The following is a 16,353-nucleotide window of genomic DNA, read 5'->3' as shown; positions in this document are numbered from 1 at the left end:
ACAGGAAGGACTTCCGAAAGGTGCTTCAATTACCTAGGGGGGTTTGGCACCAATCTGTATCTTTATAAGCCCACTGGTCCAGTCCGGTGTGCTTAAATTAGCAGGGATTCAGCCCTGAGTGGTTTGAGAAGATCGACCTGCTGTGCGATTCAGCCCACCTGTCGCTTGAGAACATTAGCAGACCCTGCTGTTCAGAAATGCTCCCGGGAACAACTGGCCAAAGTGAATTAGTTGAACATACAAAGATGTCTTTTGCAAAGAGCCAGATCCTCGGTCTGTCTAAATCAGTACTGTCTGCTCTGCTTAGCAGCAGCTCTCCTAGATCTCAGACTGAGAAAGATCTTTCTAGGTGTCTGAGATTTTCTATCCGGCCATTGAACCCCCAGAACCTTCTGCGTGCAAACCAAGAGGCTACACCTGATATCCACAGCCCCTTATCCAGAAGTGGGCAAAAGCAAGTGCATGAAACCTGAATATGAGAGAGGGCAGGGACTCTGTAAGAACCTGTCCCCAGAGGTGACTGAAACAAAAATCCATTCAAACTTCCACTGGGGTACTGCTAACCCCATAATCCTCACTGCTTAGCTGAATGAATTGATGGGAGGTCAGAGAGAGGCTACTGAGATCTTCCTTAAGATGGAAGTTTGTTGCTTGCGGTCTTCCCTCTCTTATTAACGCCTCCAAGGAAAAGGAACTGGAGCAGGAAATTATTGAAAAATGGGTATCGAAGAGATTCCTAGTGGGTCTCAGACCAGCTGCCCTTCACCAAAATTCTGAGTGCGCAACTTGCGTGAACTGTAATCTTACTCTTGTACTGTAAGGTTCAGCAGCAAATTCCAAATAAAAATACAAAAAGTTAAGGCCCCCACCCCCCTCTGAGGCTGGTAAAAATGTAGCAGCTTTTTCACAATCCTTTGCATTGAATAGAAGAATATGGAGGAAGCCGCCTTTGGGAAATGGCCCCTCTAGCCAACTCTTTCTGCCTTGGAGGACCAATGGTACTTAGGTGTGGAGAATCATCCACACTATTTGTTTTATCATCATTTCCCCTCAAGCCTCCCCCCCCCCCCCAATAGTTGAATTTACTCCAGGATTTCCTATTGGAAATTTTACATAAAATTCCTGCTGGTCCAGCAGTAAACAGTTAATGCAAATAAAGCCTTAATTTAAAAAGAAAAAGTCCATCGAGTCCCCTCTCTTTAGCCTTCTGCAAACAGACAGAGATTATCTTAGGAGATGACTGAATACAAAGTACATCTCGGGGCTTAATCCTTGGGCAAGGCTTGCCTCTCCAGCTGGGGTAACGTCTCTGGTTGGAAATGGGGTTGCTGGCAAAGGCATCCGGGTTTTAAAGAGGATGAAGGTTTGCCCCAATGAACAAGGCAAAGGATTGCCATTGGCTGAAAGGCCGGCTGTACCACAATCTTCAAGGTGACCCCTACTGGAGCAGGAGGGACAATTCTGGCCAGAAGGGTCCCTTTGGGGCAGGGTGTAAGGACAATTCTTGCAGATACAAATTGTGTCCATGTGCCCTTGCCATAGCCACAGTCAACGTGTTCTGCATCTGAATTTTCCTTTGGCTCCAACCGCAGAGAGGCTGGAGAAGGGGAAGGCTGCCACGCAGGTGGTCGTTTCAATGTCTTGAACCGGAGATCACAAAAGGTCTCCTTCATCGTCTGACGTGGCAGCTGCAAGTAAGCAAACAAAGGAGACGGTTAGCGTGGCACAAGAGAGACTGAACTTTGCATAGAGTTGACTCTGTTGCATGCTTGACTCTGTATGCTGGCTGTTGTACTGAGACATGGGCTTGGATCATTCAGTGGAGGTGGCCAGGATCCAGTGGTCTAGGAAACAGGTTCTGTTTTCCAAGGAAATGGTCATTTGGGTCTTTATGACTGACTGAATTGTGCCTTTAAGGTATGGACTCAGTGATATATTTAGATTTTATTTGAAAAGCCAAATCGCTTTTTGTTTGTAGTCAGGGGTTGGCTGCTACTGATGAAAGCATTTGTTGTGGATTCTTTGTCTGATGAATTGGTTGATTTAAGCAATGAAGTTTAAATCAAATATTCATAGGACCAGGAATACAGCAGTGCCCTCTTTTCAGACTTGAAGAAAAGTGTAAAGGATGCTTCCAGCTTAACAAGAAAATGCTGTAATTGTTGCACTTTAGTTGATATTGTTAGGAAAATTTAATCAAGAGAAGGGCCAGTATGAATTAGGGCACATTGTAATCAAAGGGGCTAAGAGCATGTTAATGCTGTTGGGAAAATATCATTATGGAACCATTAATATGTCACTGAAATCTGAATAGATGCCTAGTGAAAACAGAACCATCCACACTCTTAATCTTATTGAATAATCAAAGTGGCCCCTCTTGATTAATCAACTTTTGGTTTATTCAGTCTACAAATTCAAGCTTGCAATGCTAGTCACTGTTCACTTCCTGCTTAACTTCTAACTTTGTAATATCTATGGATTTGGTCACAAGCTAAAAACACAGATATACATTTCTGCAAGCTCAATTTTGCTGTGACCCACTACCATCCCTTTCTAATGAAGAAATGTAATTCAGAAAAGGGGGGATTTGAAGATGCAACTTTTGAGACCAAAAAATGGGAATGCCTTCTTTAGATCTGGCTGCAATGTAGAAGGGTGGCCATAACACCCTCATTTTGGATCTCCCACATGGAAACCAGCTGTTGATTCTTTTGAAAGGTGGATTTCCCCAATCCACCGTGGTTGGTTTGCTGTTCTAAGAACATGCTTGAATCAGCTGGTGATAAGTTTCAGCCATGGCACATGCATATTTGTATCAGTGGCTTTTAACCCTCCTGATGAAACGTGTACCATAGTCCCTAAATGTGGACTGCAAATATTTGCAGAGGAAATTGAAACTCTTAGCTTGAAATGGGGGCTTTCAAAACTTGAGAACTTTTCGCACTACAAACTAGAGAACTGCTTGACCATATTCATTTTCTGTCTCTTTTCCTCATTTCTTTATTCTTAAGAAGAAGAAAATGACTGCAGATTTATACCCTGCCCTTCTCTCTGACTCAGAGCGGCTTACAGTCTCCTTTATCTTCTTCCCCCACAACAGACACCCTGTGAGTTGGGTGGGGCTGAGAGCGCTCTCACAGCAGCTGCCCTTTCAACTCCTATGATAGCTATGGCTAACCCAAGGCCATTCCAGCAGCTGTAAGCAGAGGAGTGGGGAATCAAACCCAGTTCTCCCAGATAAGAGTCCTCTCACTTAACCACTACACCAAACTGTGAATTAGGAAGAGCCTAATTCACAGATAGGCCTGCCTGACAACCCCCTTCCCTAAAAGAAAAATAAACAAATGGTTGTGCACATGGTTATGCGAGCACAAAGGGTTACTCTGGCAGCAATTTCTCAAATGCAGGTCACTCACCGCTTTAGACTTTCACAGAAGCTGGAGGCATCATGAGTTGATTTACCCTAGAGAGGAAGGGAAAAAATGGAAATGTCAGATATAGAAATACGTTCCCCACCCCCAAGATACAGAGAGCAGACATCTGCATGTCCACCTTCCTGCTCTGAGGCCCATTGTTAGCATGCCTCTTGGTTGGTGTTTCTGTGTGTGTTTTAAATAAGCAATCAGTTTTGAGATGGGGGGAGAGAAGCAAATGAGTAAGCAAAATTCATTGCCCAGCTGTGCCGTAAAGCAGCTGTCCCAAGCCATTCCACGAAGGCGTTTGGCTGGTTATTCTGTTAGCCATTAAGCTAGTCAAGAAGCAACACATCACCACGGAACAAACAAGGGCTCTGGGATTCAGAGATTTAGCGCTTCTGAATGTGGAGGTTCCCTGCCATCACCACGGTTAGTAGCCACTAACAGACATCTCCAGGAACCTCTCATCCCCTTAAAAAATTTTTTTTTATTCCTGTGGCCATCATGAAATCTTTCCCTGGGCTTGCCCAGAGTGCAGCGAGGTCACCCTTGTGTGCCAAAACTTTTGCACGGTGCATGTTAACAAATGTATCTTTGACTGAACCTCGCAGTTCAAGAGGTTTCCCAGTGACAAAACTGCTCCTCTCTACTTAAAATACCATCTTTTGTAACAACAAAAGTTAAGGCATTCCCCGCTCTTGTGCTCCTCAGCTCAAACCACTTTTCTGCTCAAAATGCTGAGTTTCTGCAAGAAAAGGTTCTGTTGTATGTTTTGTGCTAAAGCACTTAAAATTCTGCCCCAAGGAAAGAGGAGTCCTGTGACCTGTCGAAACTACACAATGAGCACACATTTGCATTGCTCTTATTTTGCATAATTCATTTATGTTTTTAGAAGTCAAGGTAGAGCGGAGCTATGTCATGGCCCAGAAGCCTTCTTTGCAACCAGTGGAAGTCTTATTTTTTGAACATATAATTACAGGCCTAACGGCTAGAATTTTGTTTTAAAGAATGTATTGGATCACAGTACACAAGAGAGGAGCTTGTTAGGAAGCTATTCTGCAAAAACATGGCAAAGATCCCAGATTAAGATCCCTGACATCTCTGCTTACAGGATCTTAAAATAGCCAGTACTGGGAAAATCTTTCTCTACCTGAAACCTTAGAGAGCTGCTGCCAGTCAGAGTGGACAATGTTTTATTAGTTGGCCAGTCTCACCTGCTGTAAGACAGCTTCATGAATGAACTGTGTTTGACTGGAGGTCAATCACTGGCTTTTCCATTGTGTACTTTTTTCTAGTTAAAAGGAGAGCTTGGAGGTATAAGATGAGACTCAACATGGATCAGGGCCATGACTTGAGGTCTTTTAGTCTGTCCCCTTGTGCTGATTCCTTAATGAAAGCGATCCCCCCCTCTCACACACAGCTGCTATTTAATCCTGGTAAGATAAAGAGGTGGATTGAACTGTGTGCCATTCTTCTTTTCCTAGATGACCACTTAGAGCAGAGGTGGCCAAACTGTGACTTGGGAGCCACATGTGGCTCTTTTATACATATTGTGTGGCTCTTGAAGCTCCCACTGCCCTGTCAGCCAGCTTGGAGAAGGCATTTAAAATTAAAGTTGCTTTTTTCCCACCCCTTCCTCTCTGTCTTGTGGTTCTCAGACATCTGACATATATTCTGTGTGGCTCTTCCATTAAGCACATTTGGCCATTCCTGGTTTAGAGTGTTTTAATTTTACAGTTTTATGCTGTACTCTGATCTTACTTTCTTGGCCCTATTCTACTTTAACTGCTTATATTTTAACCGATTGTTGGAAGCCAACTTGCAGAGTGAACAATGACAGAGGATGGGGTTTAGATGTTTGAAATAAACCAATACTAGCAAAGGGGAAGAGTTAATCCATTCGATGAAATTGCTGAGCAGCCAGGTTAAAACGGATAAAAGGAAGTACTTCTTCACCCAAAGGGTGATTAACATGTGGAATTCACTGCCACAGGAGGTGGTGGCGGCCACAAGCATAGCCAACTTCAAGAGGGGGTTAGATAAAAATATGGAGCAGAGGTCCATCAGTGGCTATTAGCCACAGTGTGTGTGTATGTATAAATTTTTTTGCCACTGTGACACAGAGTGTTGGACTGGATGGGCCATTGGCCTGATCCAACATGGCTTCTCTTATGTTCTTATGTTCCCGGCATCACAGTGACAGTGCACATTGCTTCCCTCCTACTCATGGCTTAAAAAAAAAAAATTCTCACCAAAGGCTCAACACACAACTTGTGGAGTCTGGTCCTCAAAGCCAAACTAGGCTAAGAGCTGCATGGTGCTGCATGGGGGACTGCCTTTATAAGATCTTCCTAAGCATTTTATTCTTTCTTTTTTACAATTTTTAACAATTTAAATATTGTTGTTGGTTGAAAGGAACTGGAGGAGGAGGAGGAGACAATCTTTCTGCAACTTCCTAGTAGACGAAGACATAGCTCTAATACTGCCACCCACTCTAAAGGAGGAGGAGAAAAATAAAAATAAAAATTCCAGTTGCAGTAGCTTTAAAAAAACATCCAGTCCTCTCTGCTTGTCTCACACACAGTTTACTGCTTGCAAAGACTCTCAGTATTTCTCCCCAACCAGATGATCTTAAACTCATCCCATAAATCCTTGGGAACGGCTATAATTAAGGGCAATATGTAGCAGCGGTAATTTTATTCTTGACTGCATGCTTCAAAATGAATCACTAAGTATTTTGTATGTATGTGAAAGATCTAATCTGCTGCCATGCCGGCTTTACTGGCAAATACAAAGGGTGTGCTGGCGCATAACCCCTCCACCTCCAGCTTCTCTTCCTCCAACCACTGCATTTCATCTGCAGGCTGCAATCTCACATTGTGTTATAAAAGGCTCAGCTTGAAATGAACATTATCTGAAAACCGCTGCCCCTAAGCACCATTGCTACAGAGGTGTGAGTTTTCAAACAAGATGGCTGCCCGATAACCTCACTGTGGAGCAGCAGGGATTCCTGTGAAAAGGTGGAGGATGTTCGTCACAAGAAGTAGTTGGTCTTGCCCCATTGTGGCCTCCATGCAAAATTCAGAGATGGGTCCTCTCCATCTGAAGGTGGGATCCCAAAGCAAACATGGCTGTTGCTCTAAGAGAGTGCAAGTTACAGTAGCCAGCCTTCAAGTGGGGTAAATTACTTAGAACACTCCATGAGAGCTTTAACTAATACATACATTGAAAAACAAAGTTTTAAACCACAGTATTTTTCACATGTTAATTTAGAAATATTTTACAGACCATTTTACAATATACAATGTCCGTTCTTCATTTGTAGGACTTCCTGGAGTCCAACGCAGGTGTGGCTGAAATTCCCAAACTGGTGTGGCTGCAACTGGACTGTTGCTTCCGTCCACTTTCAGAGTGGATCCTTCCTCAGCCTTTCAAGAGAAGCCGAGGACAAATAGAAGTGTGGAGCCATGCTAGATCCATTGGAGATTCAGAGCAATGCCAATTGAAATGCTGTATCTCTTGGTGAGCTGCCTGAAGAAGGATTCACTCTGAAAGTGGACGGAAGCAGCAGTCCAGTTGCAGCCACACCGGTTTGGGAATTGCAGTTACACCTACATTGGACTTCAGGAAGAAAGAACATTTGTTTTTCAATATATGTATTAGTTAAAGCTCTCGCTGAGTTTTCTAAGCCATATACCTTACTCATACCCGTGAGCTGTCTGGTTTCATAGCCTTCAAGTGGGGCCTGATCTTCCGTTAACAGAGATCAGCTCCCGTGAATGAAAATAGGTGGACTCTATGGCATTACGTCTTGCCAAACCCCGCTCTCCCTAGGCTCCATCCCTCAAATCTCCAGGTATTTCCCTAACCCCGAATTGGCAAGCCTAGAGCAAGTGGCCATTGTGCAGCTCTGCATCATCTGAAACCAGCAGAGAAGTGCTCCAGCTGGGAATAAACTACCATAACAGGATCACCTACACAGAAGGAACCACAGCCATGTAGAAGAGCAGAATGAGGCACAACAACAGGAATCAATAAACGAACACAGCAGCCACCCAAAGAAAGAAACCTTAGTCAGCTAATCACACATGCTTCAGCTGGTTAAGCCAGTGATTCTCACTCAGTGGCTTGGGAGCTCTGTGACATGCCACCTGTGGCACTTTCAGTTCCCCAGTATGGCACCTGCCCCATGTTTACAGAAGGTGGGTAAGGCCTTTGCCCAGTAGGGCTGTGGTTGGCAGGTGTTTCCACTTCAAAACAGTCACTGCCAAGCAACAGGTAAGCCTCCTTGAGGCCTCCTGCCAAGGATGGAAGTAAATGTGGCTTTTGGGTCGATGGTCATAGCTAAAATGCCCTGACCTGGACGGCCCAGGCTGGTCTGAGCTTGTCAGATCTTGGAAGCTAAGGTGGGTGGGCCCTGGTTAGCGTTTAGATGGGAGATTGCCAAGGAATACCAGGGTGATGGTACAAAGGCATAAGATGCAAAACCACCCCTGTAGGTCTCGCCTTGAAAGCCACAAGTGATTGATGTAAGTTTGTTGTGACTTTACAGCACTTTCCACGACCACCAATTGCTGAAGTGAATCCTGATGAGCTGCAGGATGAGTACCATGGGGTTTAAGCCATCGATGCAATCTGGGCATACATTTGAAGACTACAATATCAATTGCTACTTTGCAGGGCTTTTTTTGTAGCAGGAACTCCTTTGCATATTAGGTCACTCACCCCTGATGTAGTCAATCCTCCTGGAGCTTACAGGGCCTACTGCACGACAGAGGAGGCAGACTCCATTTTAGAAGAGGCATGCCCTCCAATCTGCGAGACAGAGATAGGATGCCTCTTCCAAGATGACGCCCACACCTACTATTAAAAAACATTAACACCATCTTGTATCCATTTAATTGGATGCACACCGTCAATCGTTTTTTTTTTCCCTCAGTCGATACTAAAAGTTATCAGCTAAAAACTGCAGATGGAAATGAAAGGATGTGGGAAGACGAGGCAAAGGTGACCACGACTAAACTAAAAATATCCCATCCAATAAAAAATCACCTGATAGGGCAGGACATCAAAGAGACTCCTGGCCTTGGAGGCAGCTGGGTCCAATTGATGAACCAGAGGCCAGTCAGCCCAAATGAAAATCTACCAATGACACTGCTTAAAATTGCTGATGTCAGAAGTAGCAGCAGATACTGCTTCTGACAGCCCCAGAAGCATAGGATATGTGCCTGGGCATGCAAGCAGGCAGAGGGAGGGCACAATAAAGCCCAGAAGGATGAAGCAAAATGGTAAGACGACGACATTAAAAGGAACAGTCCTCTACCCTTTTGCCTGAGAATAAGCCCCTTTGAATTCAGTGGACTGCCAAAAATTCTCAGGACTGAAATGGAAGGAAGTTACAAATAAAAAGAATGTTAAGCTCCTATTCAGTTTTACCACAAACTCCTTTTGCTAGCAGCATGGATTAAAAATGCTTTTTTAATTATTAAAAAATGGGCTTTTTTTCTATTTTGGTCTCTATGTCTCTTTTAAAAAAGCACAGAAAGGCTCAGGGCCTGATTCGGTGTATGCTTACATAGGAGTAAGTCCCACTTTGTGCAGAGAAGACTTCCAGGGAGCCGCCTTAGAATCTCAGCACGTGTGCAGAATCAAAGAGAAATCTATTTGCCTTTTCTCTCTAAGCAGACGTAAATCTGCGCAAAGGACATGATGCTTCACAGAGCAAAAGGTTTTGTATAATGAAGCTCCTAACCCCCAATTGTAAAGAAAATGTTTTCACTGGTTACAGCAACCAAATGTTCACAGAACAGATGGATTTTAAAACATTGGGAGTCAAAGCAATGATTTTTATATTACTGCGATTTACAACTGTCCAGCTTGGTATAGTGGTTAGAGCGTCAGACTAGGATCTGGGAGACCCACGTTTGACTCCCCACCCTGTCGTGGAAGCTGGCTGGATCTTGGGCCAGTCACAGTCTCATCCTAACCCACCTCACAAGGTTGTCGTTGTGGAGATAAAATGGAGGAAAGGAGAAAGGCAGACTGTAAATGAAGTAAATCCGGAAAACCTGCGCCACTTGCAAGCCTGTGCTTTCCCCCAACGGCCTCACACCACCGCAGCCAACCTCAGGCCTGTAATTTACATCTATGACTGCATCATCCCTTTCTTTAACTGCGATTCATATGAATTTCAAGATTCTAATCCTCACTTCTAAAACCTCTTCCTCTCCCTCTCCACCCCGTGCTCTTGACTTACCTTCTCCCTTTATGCCCAAGCCCCACTGTCTGTACAAGCGCTATTGCCCATCATCATACACCTTTTGATTCCCCCCTCCCTACCAGTCTCCAAAACCTTAAGAAATTTTCTTTGCGAAATTTAATTCAGTTGCTAAACCTGTTTTGTTTCAATAACTGGGGAGAAATGTAGGCCTGACTCCCAGGACATCTCAAAGAGGATAACAGCAAATATTAAAAAAGAAGAAAATCAATAGTATGCCGTTCTGTTATCCACGGGCAGTGAAGTTTTGAGGACAAACCTGTTAACAGCCCCTCGTTAAGCACTGAGGCCTCGGGAATGAAATAAGACTTCAAAAAAGATCAGTCTGTTTTATTTTTCTTTCATCAGGCCCCCAGCGGTGGGACTGAAAGCCCTCTAGTGAATTTGCACAGGACCCCCATCCCCTTCTGCCACATATGCATGTATTCACAGTACGATGCGCTGTTCAGACACAACCGCTTCTCAAAATGGTCCAACCACACCAATTAAAATATCAAATAAACCCCTGGTTTAAGACAATAAATCAACAGTCACGCCACTGAAACAACAGCCCAGCATCAAGGCACCAAAACTGTCTGGTAAGATCAAGCAGAAAAGGAACAATGTTGTCAGACAAAAAGAAGTGTGTGTGTGTGGGGGGGGGGGAATGCTAACTTTACAAGTAAGGACAAAGTTTAGCAGTTTAGGGGGCCACCAGTTTTAAGGCACCGGCTATATGTGATTTGAAGCTTGAAGTGTAAAAGAGGGGCTCTTGCTCCATGGCAGAACACCTGCACAGCTTGCAGGATATTTATTAATTTTACTTCGTTTTCTTACTGAGACTCTAGCCGGATTAGAAAATATAAAGATTCAGACAAACAGCAAAGACGGCCAATAAACAATGCGGCGGGACTAGGATTACAGTACTGGAGAATGATTATGGGAGAAAAGAAAAGAAAAACCTGTCTGAAGGAATCTTAATCAATCCATTCCCTGGCATTTCCCTTTCAAGGCTCTGAGGTAACAATTGCTGGGACTTTTCCTCTGCCAAGACCAGAGAGAGCTCCTGCCAGTCAGAGAAGACAAAACTGACCAAGGTGTTCTGACCAAGGTGGCTTCTTACATTCAGCACCATGCCAAAGCGAGGGTTTTTCTGGCCCTGCCTTCTCTCTAACATGCTACCTTTCTGCATGCAGGGAGAGTTCTTTCAGATGCAGAAGCATTCAGACATGTCAGCTGCCCAGCCATAGTGCTGGTGCAACTTGTAGTAATTTAGTGTTCAGCATATTGGATAAAGCCTTGGGGGAGAGACCCAAGTTCAAATCTTCGCTCATGGGATGATATTGGACCAAGGCATTACCTCTCTCCAGGGATTTTTTTCATAGCAGGAACTCCTTTGCATATTAAGCCACACACCCCTGATGTAGCCAATCCTCCTGGAGTTTACAGTAGGCCCTGTAAGCTCTTGAAGGATTGGCTACATCAGGGGTGTGTGGCCTAATATGCAAAGGTGTTGCTGCTACAAAAAAAGCCCTGCATCTCTCCCTTTAGCGTAACTCACAGGGTTACTGTAAGGATTAAAAGAAGAGGGGATCAGCATGTATGCTGCCCTGAAGGAAGGGAAGGCTAAAAATGCATTCCCTTAAAAGACAGAGCCTGTCCACAGTGAAGACTCGGCAGGTGGGCCTTCAATCAAGTATCACAAAACTGCCTTTTTGCATTATTGTACCGCTGAAGTGCTTGCAGTGCACCAGGGAAAACACAAGAGACACAGAGGGGAGATCTCTTCTGCTGTTCCATCTTGCATGATCTTAATGGTCATAAAACGAAGAACTCTCTCCTCCTCAGCAGTGGCATCCGCGCTAATTGCTTTTCAAAACAATACATTAATAACCGCGCCTCCTCCACTGTGGCAGCAGCTGCTGAACCCTGGAAACATTTCCTCCCCGAGAATATTCACACACAAACACAGAGGAAATGTCAAGGAAAGGGAGGAAGCCTGCTTTGGAAGCTGACTTGTGACACACACATGCAGGAAATGATCAGATTTCAGAAGGTAAGCTTGGTTGGCCCTGGTCAGTATTTGGATGCGAGATCACCAAGGAAGTCCAGGGTTGCTACACAGAGGCAGGCAATGTCTCTTGCCTTGAAAACCCTATGGCAGGAGTGGCCAACGGTAGCTCTCCAGATGTTTTTTTTTGCCTACAACTCCCATCAGCCCCAGCATTGGCCATGCTGGCTGGGGCTGATGGGAGTTGTAGGCAAAAAACATCTGGAGAGCTACCATTGGCCACCCCTGCCCTATGGGGTTGCCCATAGGTCGGCTGTGACTTGACATCACTTTACAAACATATATGGGTGAGCCAGGGGAGAAGGTCTGTATTCTGAAGTTCATTCATTGTCTCTGTACGTGGAGGATCTATTCAGCCAATGTGGTCCTTGATGAGCCTATCTTCTATCCCAAGCCCCACTGTGCCCTACCACCATTCAAGAGAAGTAATTGCACTGCAGGATGTTGAACATTTACTCGCCCCCTTGAAAAGAGGTGCAAAGTGAGAGCCAGAGTTAGTATATCTAAAGCAGGAGTGTCGAACTCATTTGCTATGAGGGCCAGATCTTGACCTTGTTGGGCTGCGTCGTGTGTGTCATAAAATGTAATGCCAGGTCGGAGAGAGATAAACTTTATAAAGGACACAGACAAACACACACACTCAGCCTAATCCACCTCACTGGCTTGCTGAGCCTCAGCCGACAGAAGGAAGAGAGGCTTGGCTCAGTAGCTCTGCTGTGCAATTGAGAGCACCTGGCAAAGCTAGCTCTCCTTCCCCCACTTCCCTCGCTTTGCTCTGTAGCTCCTGTGTGATTGAGCAAGCCTGAAAAAGCAAGAAGCGATGCAGAAGGAAGCAAGAGAGGGAGAAGGAAGCAGATGACAGTGAGTTGCTCGCAGGCCTGATAGGAGCCCTCCGGGGGCCTGATTCAGCCCCCAAGCCACATGTTTGATACCCCTGATCTAGAGTGAAGATAAACCATGCCTTTCAAGCTGCATCTGGCCCATGCTGACCCCATGAAGTTTCACCTCATACGGTGTTCAAGGCACCAGATGAGCAGAGATGGTTTGGCATCGCTTTCCTCTGCACAGCAGCCCCAGGCTTCCTTGGTGGTCTCCCATCCAAGTAGCAACCCTGCTTAGCTTCCGGGTTCAGTCAAGATTAGGACTGCCACAGTTCATATAAGCTAAAAGAACTGAAATTTGAGATTCTGGACATAGGTAGCAAATATCATTTGAATATTTTCTGTGCACGACAGAGAGATCATGTGAAAACACAAACAGAATGTCGAAAGGTAAGCTGAACTTGGCATCTTGTTTTGCTTGGTTAGACATTAAGTGCTTTTTCCCCCCTGTATAGAGAATCTGTCCTGTTTCAAAAATGGTATTTGACAGCTGTGCTCAGTACTGCACATTTTCAAGATCTGCTTCTGGGTGTCTCCCGCTGCTAAATCCATAAGCCCATATTGCAAGCATGAGTGTGGGAGGGAAATTTATCCTTTCCCTATTCATTCATTACTCTGATCATGAGTATGGTATAAGGCAGAGACGTTAACAGATTCTCTGATTCTACATAGCCTCAAAATTTACCAACAAGAAAGATTCTAATTCCCTGATTTTATAAAACAGTACACATTAGGAACACAGTACCCGGATTAATTCATTAGCAAAGCCCACAACCCTTGACCCCTTGCAACCCAGCCTTGCTTATGATGAATGGGTTTAATCTTAAATTTATGTGCCGGAACGTATTATAAACCAGTGCACTCTTAGCTTCCAAACAAACACAGTCTTTTGGGTCCATCTGTCAGCTGCGTTCAATGTGATAAACCTGGATCTGCTCTGCTTCAAATGAATAGAATTATAGACAAAAGACTCTGAATTCTGATTAGACTTCTGCAGATATTGGAATGAAAAAGGAGGCCATAATTTGCTCATAATTTGATCATAATTTGCTCTTGGTATTCGCCTCACAGGAGACGATTGTTATTGGGGTGCTGATGGCCTGGGAAGAGAAAATATTCATGGCGCAATGATGGCAGATGCCTTATCTAGATGAAAGCTCAATTTGCTACAGCAGTGCTGAAGTCAAAAAGGTTCTTTATCATAAGAAACAGGCAGAGCACAGGCCTGAGAACGTATATCTGTGAATACACAACACCTTTTGGTGGGGATGCGTTGAGAAGGAAGCCTTACAAATATATGTTTATCTCCTCTATGAAATCCTTCTTCTTTCTCCCAAGATACTGTATGAGTTTCCAGGGTTTCTTCTTTCTCAACTGGTAATATGTCTGGAAGTAAGGGAGCTTTTCTATTGTGTTCATCTCCTGTTCAAATTTTATAGTGGGAATCAGCAACCTACAGCTCTCGAGCCAAACGTGGCTCCGTAGGTAACCAAACAGAGCTCGTTTTAAAAAAAAGGAAAAAAGAAGATATTGGATTTATATCCTGCCCTCCACTCCAAATCTCAGAGCAGCTCACAATCTGCTATATCTTCTCCCCCCACAACAGACACCCTGTGAAGTGGGTGGGGCTGAGAGAGCTCTCACAGCAGCTGCCCTTTCAAGGACAACCTCTGCCAGAGCTATGGCTGACCCAAGGCCATTCCAGCAGGTGCAAGTGGAGGAGTGGGGAATCAAACCCGGTTCTCCCAGATAAGAGTCCACACACTTAACCACTACTCCAAACTGGCTGTCAAAGAAAGAAAATGAAATCCTTCAGTTAAAGTACATTGGAGGAGTAAGGTGGGATGCCAGAATTGCGAGTGTGCAAAGGGAATGGCAGATAAAAATGTTTATGGGGCTAACAGGCTTCTGGGAGATGTCGTACAGGAAGGGAAATCATTAAGAGGTGAACACCTGCCAGTAACTCAAGCACAAGCAATGCACAGATTTATGCCAGCACACTAAAATAATCCCACTGGGTGCCCCAGGGTATATATATGACTTATTGTGGGTCCTTGTATGTGCTACTTCCTAATAAAGGACCTACAACTACCAGTGCTTGGGCTGCAGAAACTCATTAGTCAACACATCAACTATAAGTAATTCTAAGTTAAATATGGGTAGTTGTGTTAGTCAGTCTGTAACAGTAGAAAAGAGCAAGTCCAGCAGAACCTTAAACACTAACCAAATTTGTGGCAGGAGATGAGCTTTCGTGAGCCGCTGCTCCCTTCTCCAGATCCAGCTAGAATGTGAGCCCATCGGTCCTTATACCTTGGAGAGTGGACTGATTTCAGATGCCCAATGACAACAGCAGGACAGACGGACTCACATTCTGGCTGGATCTGAAGAAGTTAGCAGTGACTCACGAAAGCTCATCCCCTGCCACAAATGTTGTCAGTTGTTAAGGTACTACTGGACTCTTGCTCTTTTAAGTTAAATAGTTTCAGTTATGGTAATAGACTTCTCTCATACCGTCTCTCTCTGTTGATCTCTTCCTCCAAATTTCGATGTAGTCTGTCTCTTTAATTACAGAACATTGCAGATACCTGTTTTGTAGCATTTGCTATAGCTCAGGGGTGGCCTATGGTAGCTCTCCAGATGTGTTTTTGGCTTCAACTCCCATTAGCTCCAGCCATTGGCCATGCTGGCTGAGGCTGATGGGAGTTGTAGGCAAAAACATCTGGAGAGCTACCGTTGGCCACCCCTGCTGTAGCTGATGTGCTGCAAACCTAACTTTTCGCCGGTAGCAGCTAGTTTTGGTTTATGAATAAGGGGACAGGAGCGGTCCCTAGCTCCCATGCCGAGACAAAAGTTCCATTAGAAGATAGTGATGGGTCCAAAAATAAGTGGGCTAAATTAATTGATGGGGTGTGGGGAGGAGCAAACCTTTAAAAGGCACAGTAGAAAAGGAACAACTTTTTAAAAGCTTACTCAATATGTTTTCACCTTGCTGCCCTTTATCAAGATTATTTTGCCACTTCTTTCATAAGAAGCAAGTTATCAGTGTGGCAGAATGGAAAACAAAGGTCTTCAAGGCAAGGCTCAACCCGCAGCATCTACCATTAACAGATCTCAGACAGCAGGTATCAGGAACATATTTCTCTGCCTGACACCCTGGAGAGATGCTGCTCCTCAGAGCAAACACCGCTGAGCTTCCTGGACCAGTAGTCTGACTCTGTATAAGGCAGTTCCCTGCATTCATAGGCGTAGATAAGGGCCATTTCTGATCCTATTTCCACTTGTCTCCTTTCCCCTGCAGAGGTGCTCTTAGGGTGAGCCCCCGCTGCACCAGAACAGGTGGGAAGCAAATGCCTCAGTCATGTGACCACAGCTGCAGGAAACCAGCTTGGGGGAGAGGCCTGTTTGTTCCCAGGGCACAGGGGGTGATTGCGGGCTGAATAATATTCTTAGACAAGTCAGATGGTGTGAGTGTAGAGAGGAAGGTAGAGTGTCAGAGGGGAGACAAATAAAAATAGACAGGTCTCTGCTGAAGAGTCTTTTGCCCCCTTCTCTACCCCCCCCCCCCCCAATTTCTGCTTTTAGCAGAAAGAAACTAGCTGGGAGGGTTTTTTTGCTGGGAAGATGGTTCAACCATTGACCTGTGCTCAAAGACCTTTGTCCTTAATGCCAGCCTTAAAGGGGATGGCACAGCAGCTGCCTCCATGATGGGTGCCATGCCATTTGGGAAGG

General features: G+C 44.8%; 1 protein-coding gene across 1 annotated transcript in view; it reads right to left on the bottom strand.

Annotated features, from left to right (window-relative positions):
- Positions 1 to 1,154: 1,154 nt before the first annotated feature.
- SPNS2 (SPNS lysolipid transporter 2, sphingosine-1-phosphate) overlaps positions 1,155 to 16,353 on the bottom strand; it is a 150,412-nt gene continuing 135,213 nt past the window's right edge. The window contains exons 12-13 of the mRNA XM_060258891.1: positions 3,417 to 3,463; positions 1,155 to 1,688 (exon numbers count right to left, since the gene is read on the bottom strand). Coding sequence (XP_060114874.1) covers positions 3,421 to 3,463 — 43 coding nt within the window. The 3' untranslated portion in view covers positions 1,155 to 1,688; positions 3,417 to 3,420. The remainder of the gene's footprint in view (positions 1,689 to 3,416; positions 3,464 to 16,353) is intronic.

This window comes from Heteronotia binoei, chromosome 18, assembly GCF_032191835.1.
Source record: "Heteronotia binoei isolate CCM8104 ecotype False Entrance Well chromosome 18, APGP_CSIRO_Hbin_v1, whole genome shotgun sequence".
In the NCBI taxonomy this organism is placed as follows: domain Eukaryota; kingdom Metazoa; phylum Chordata; class Lepidosauria; order Squamata; family Gekkonidae; genus Heteronotia; species Heteronotia binoei.
Note: the sequence above shows the minus strand (reverse complement) of the source record. Positions and strands in the feature narration are given on the sequence as shown.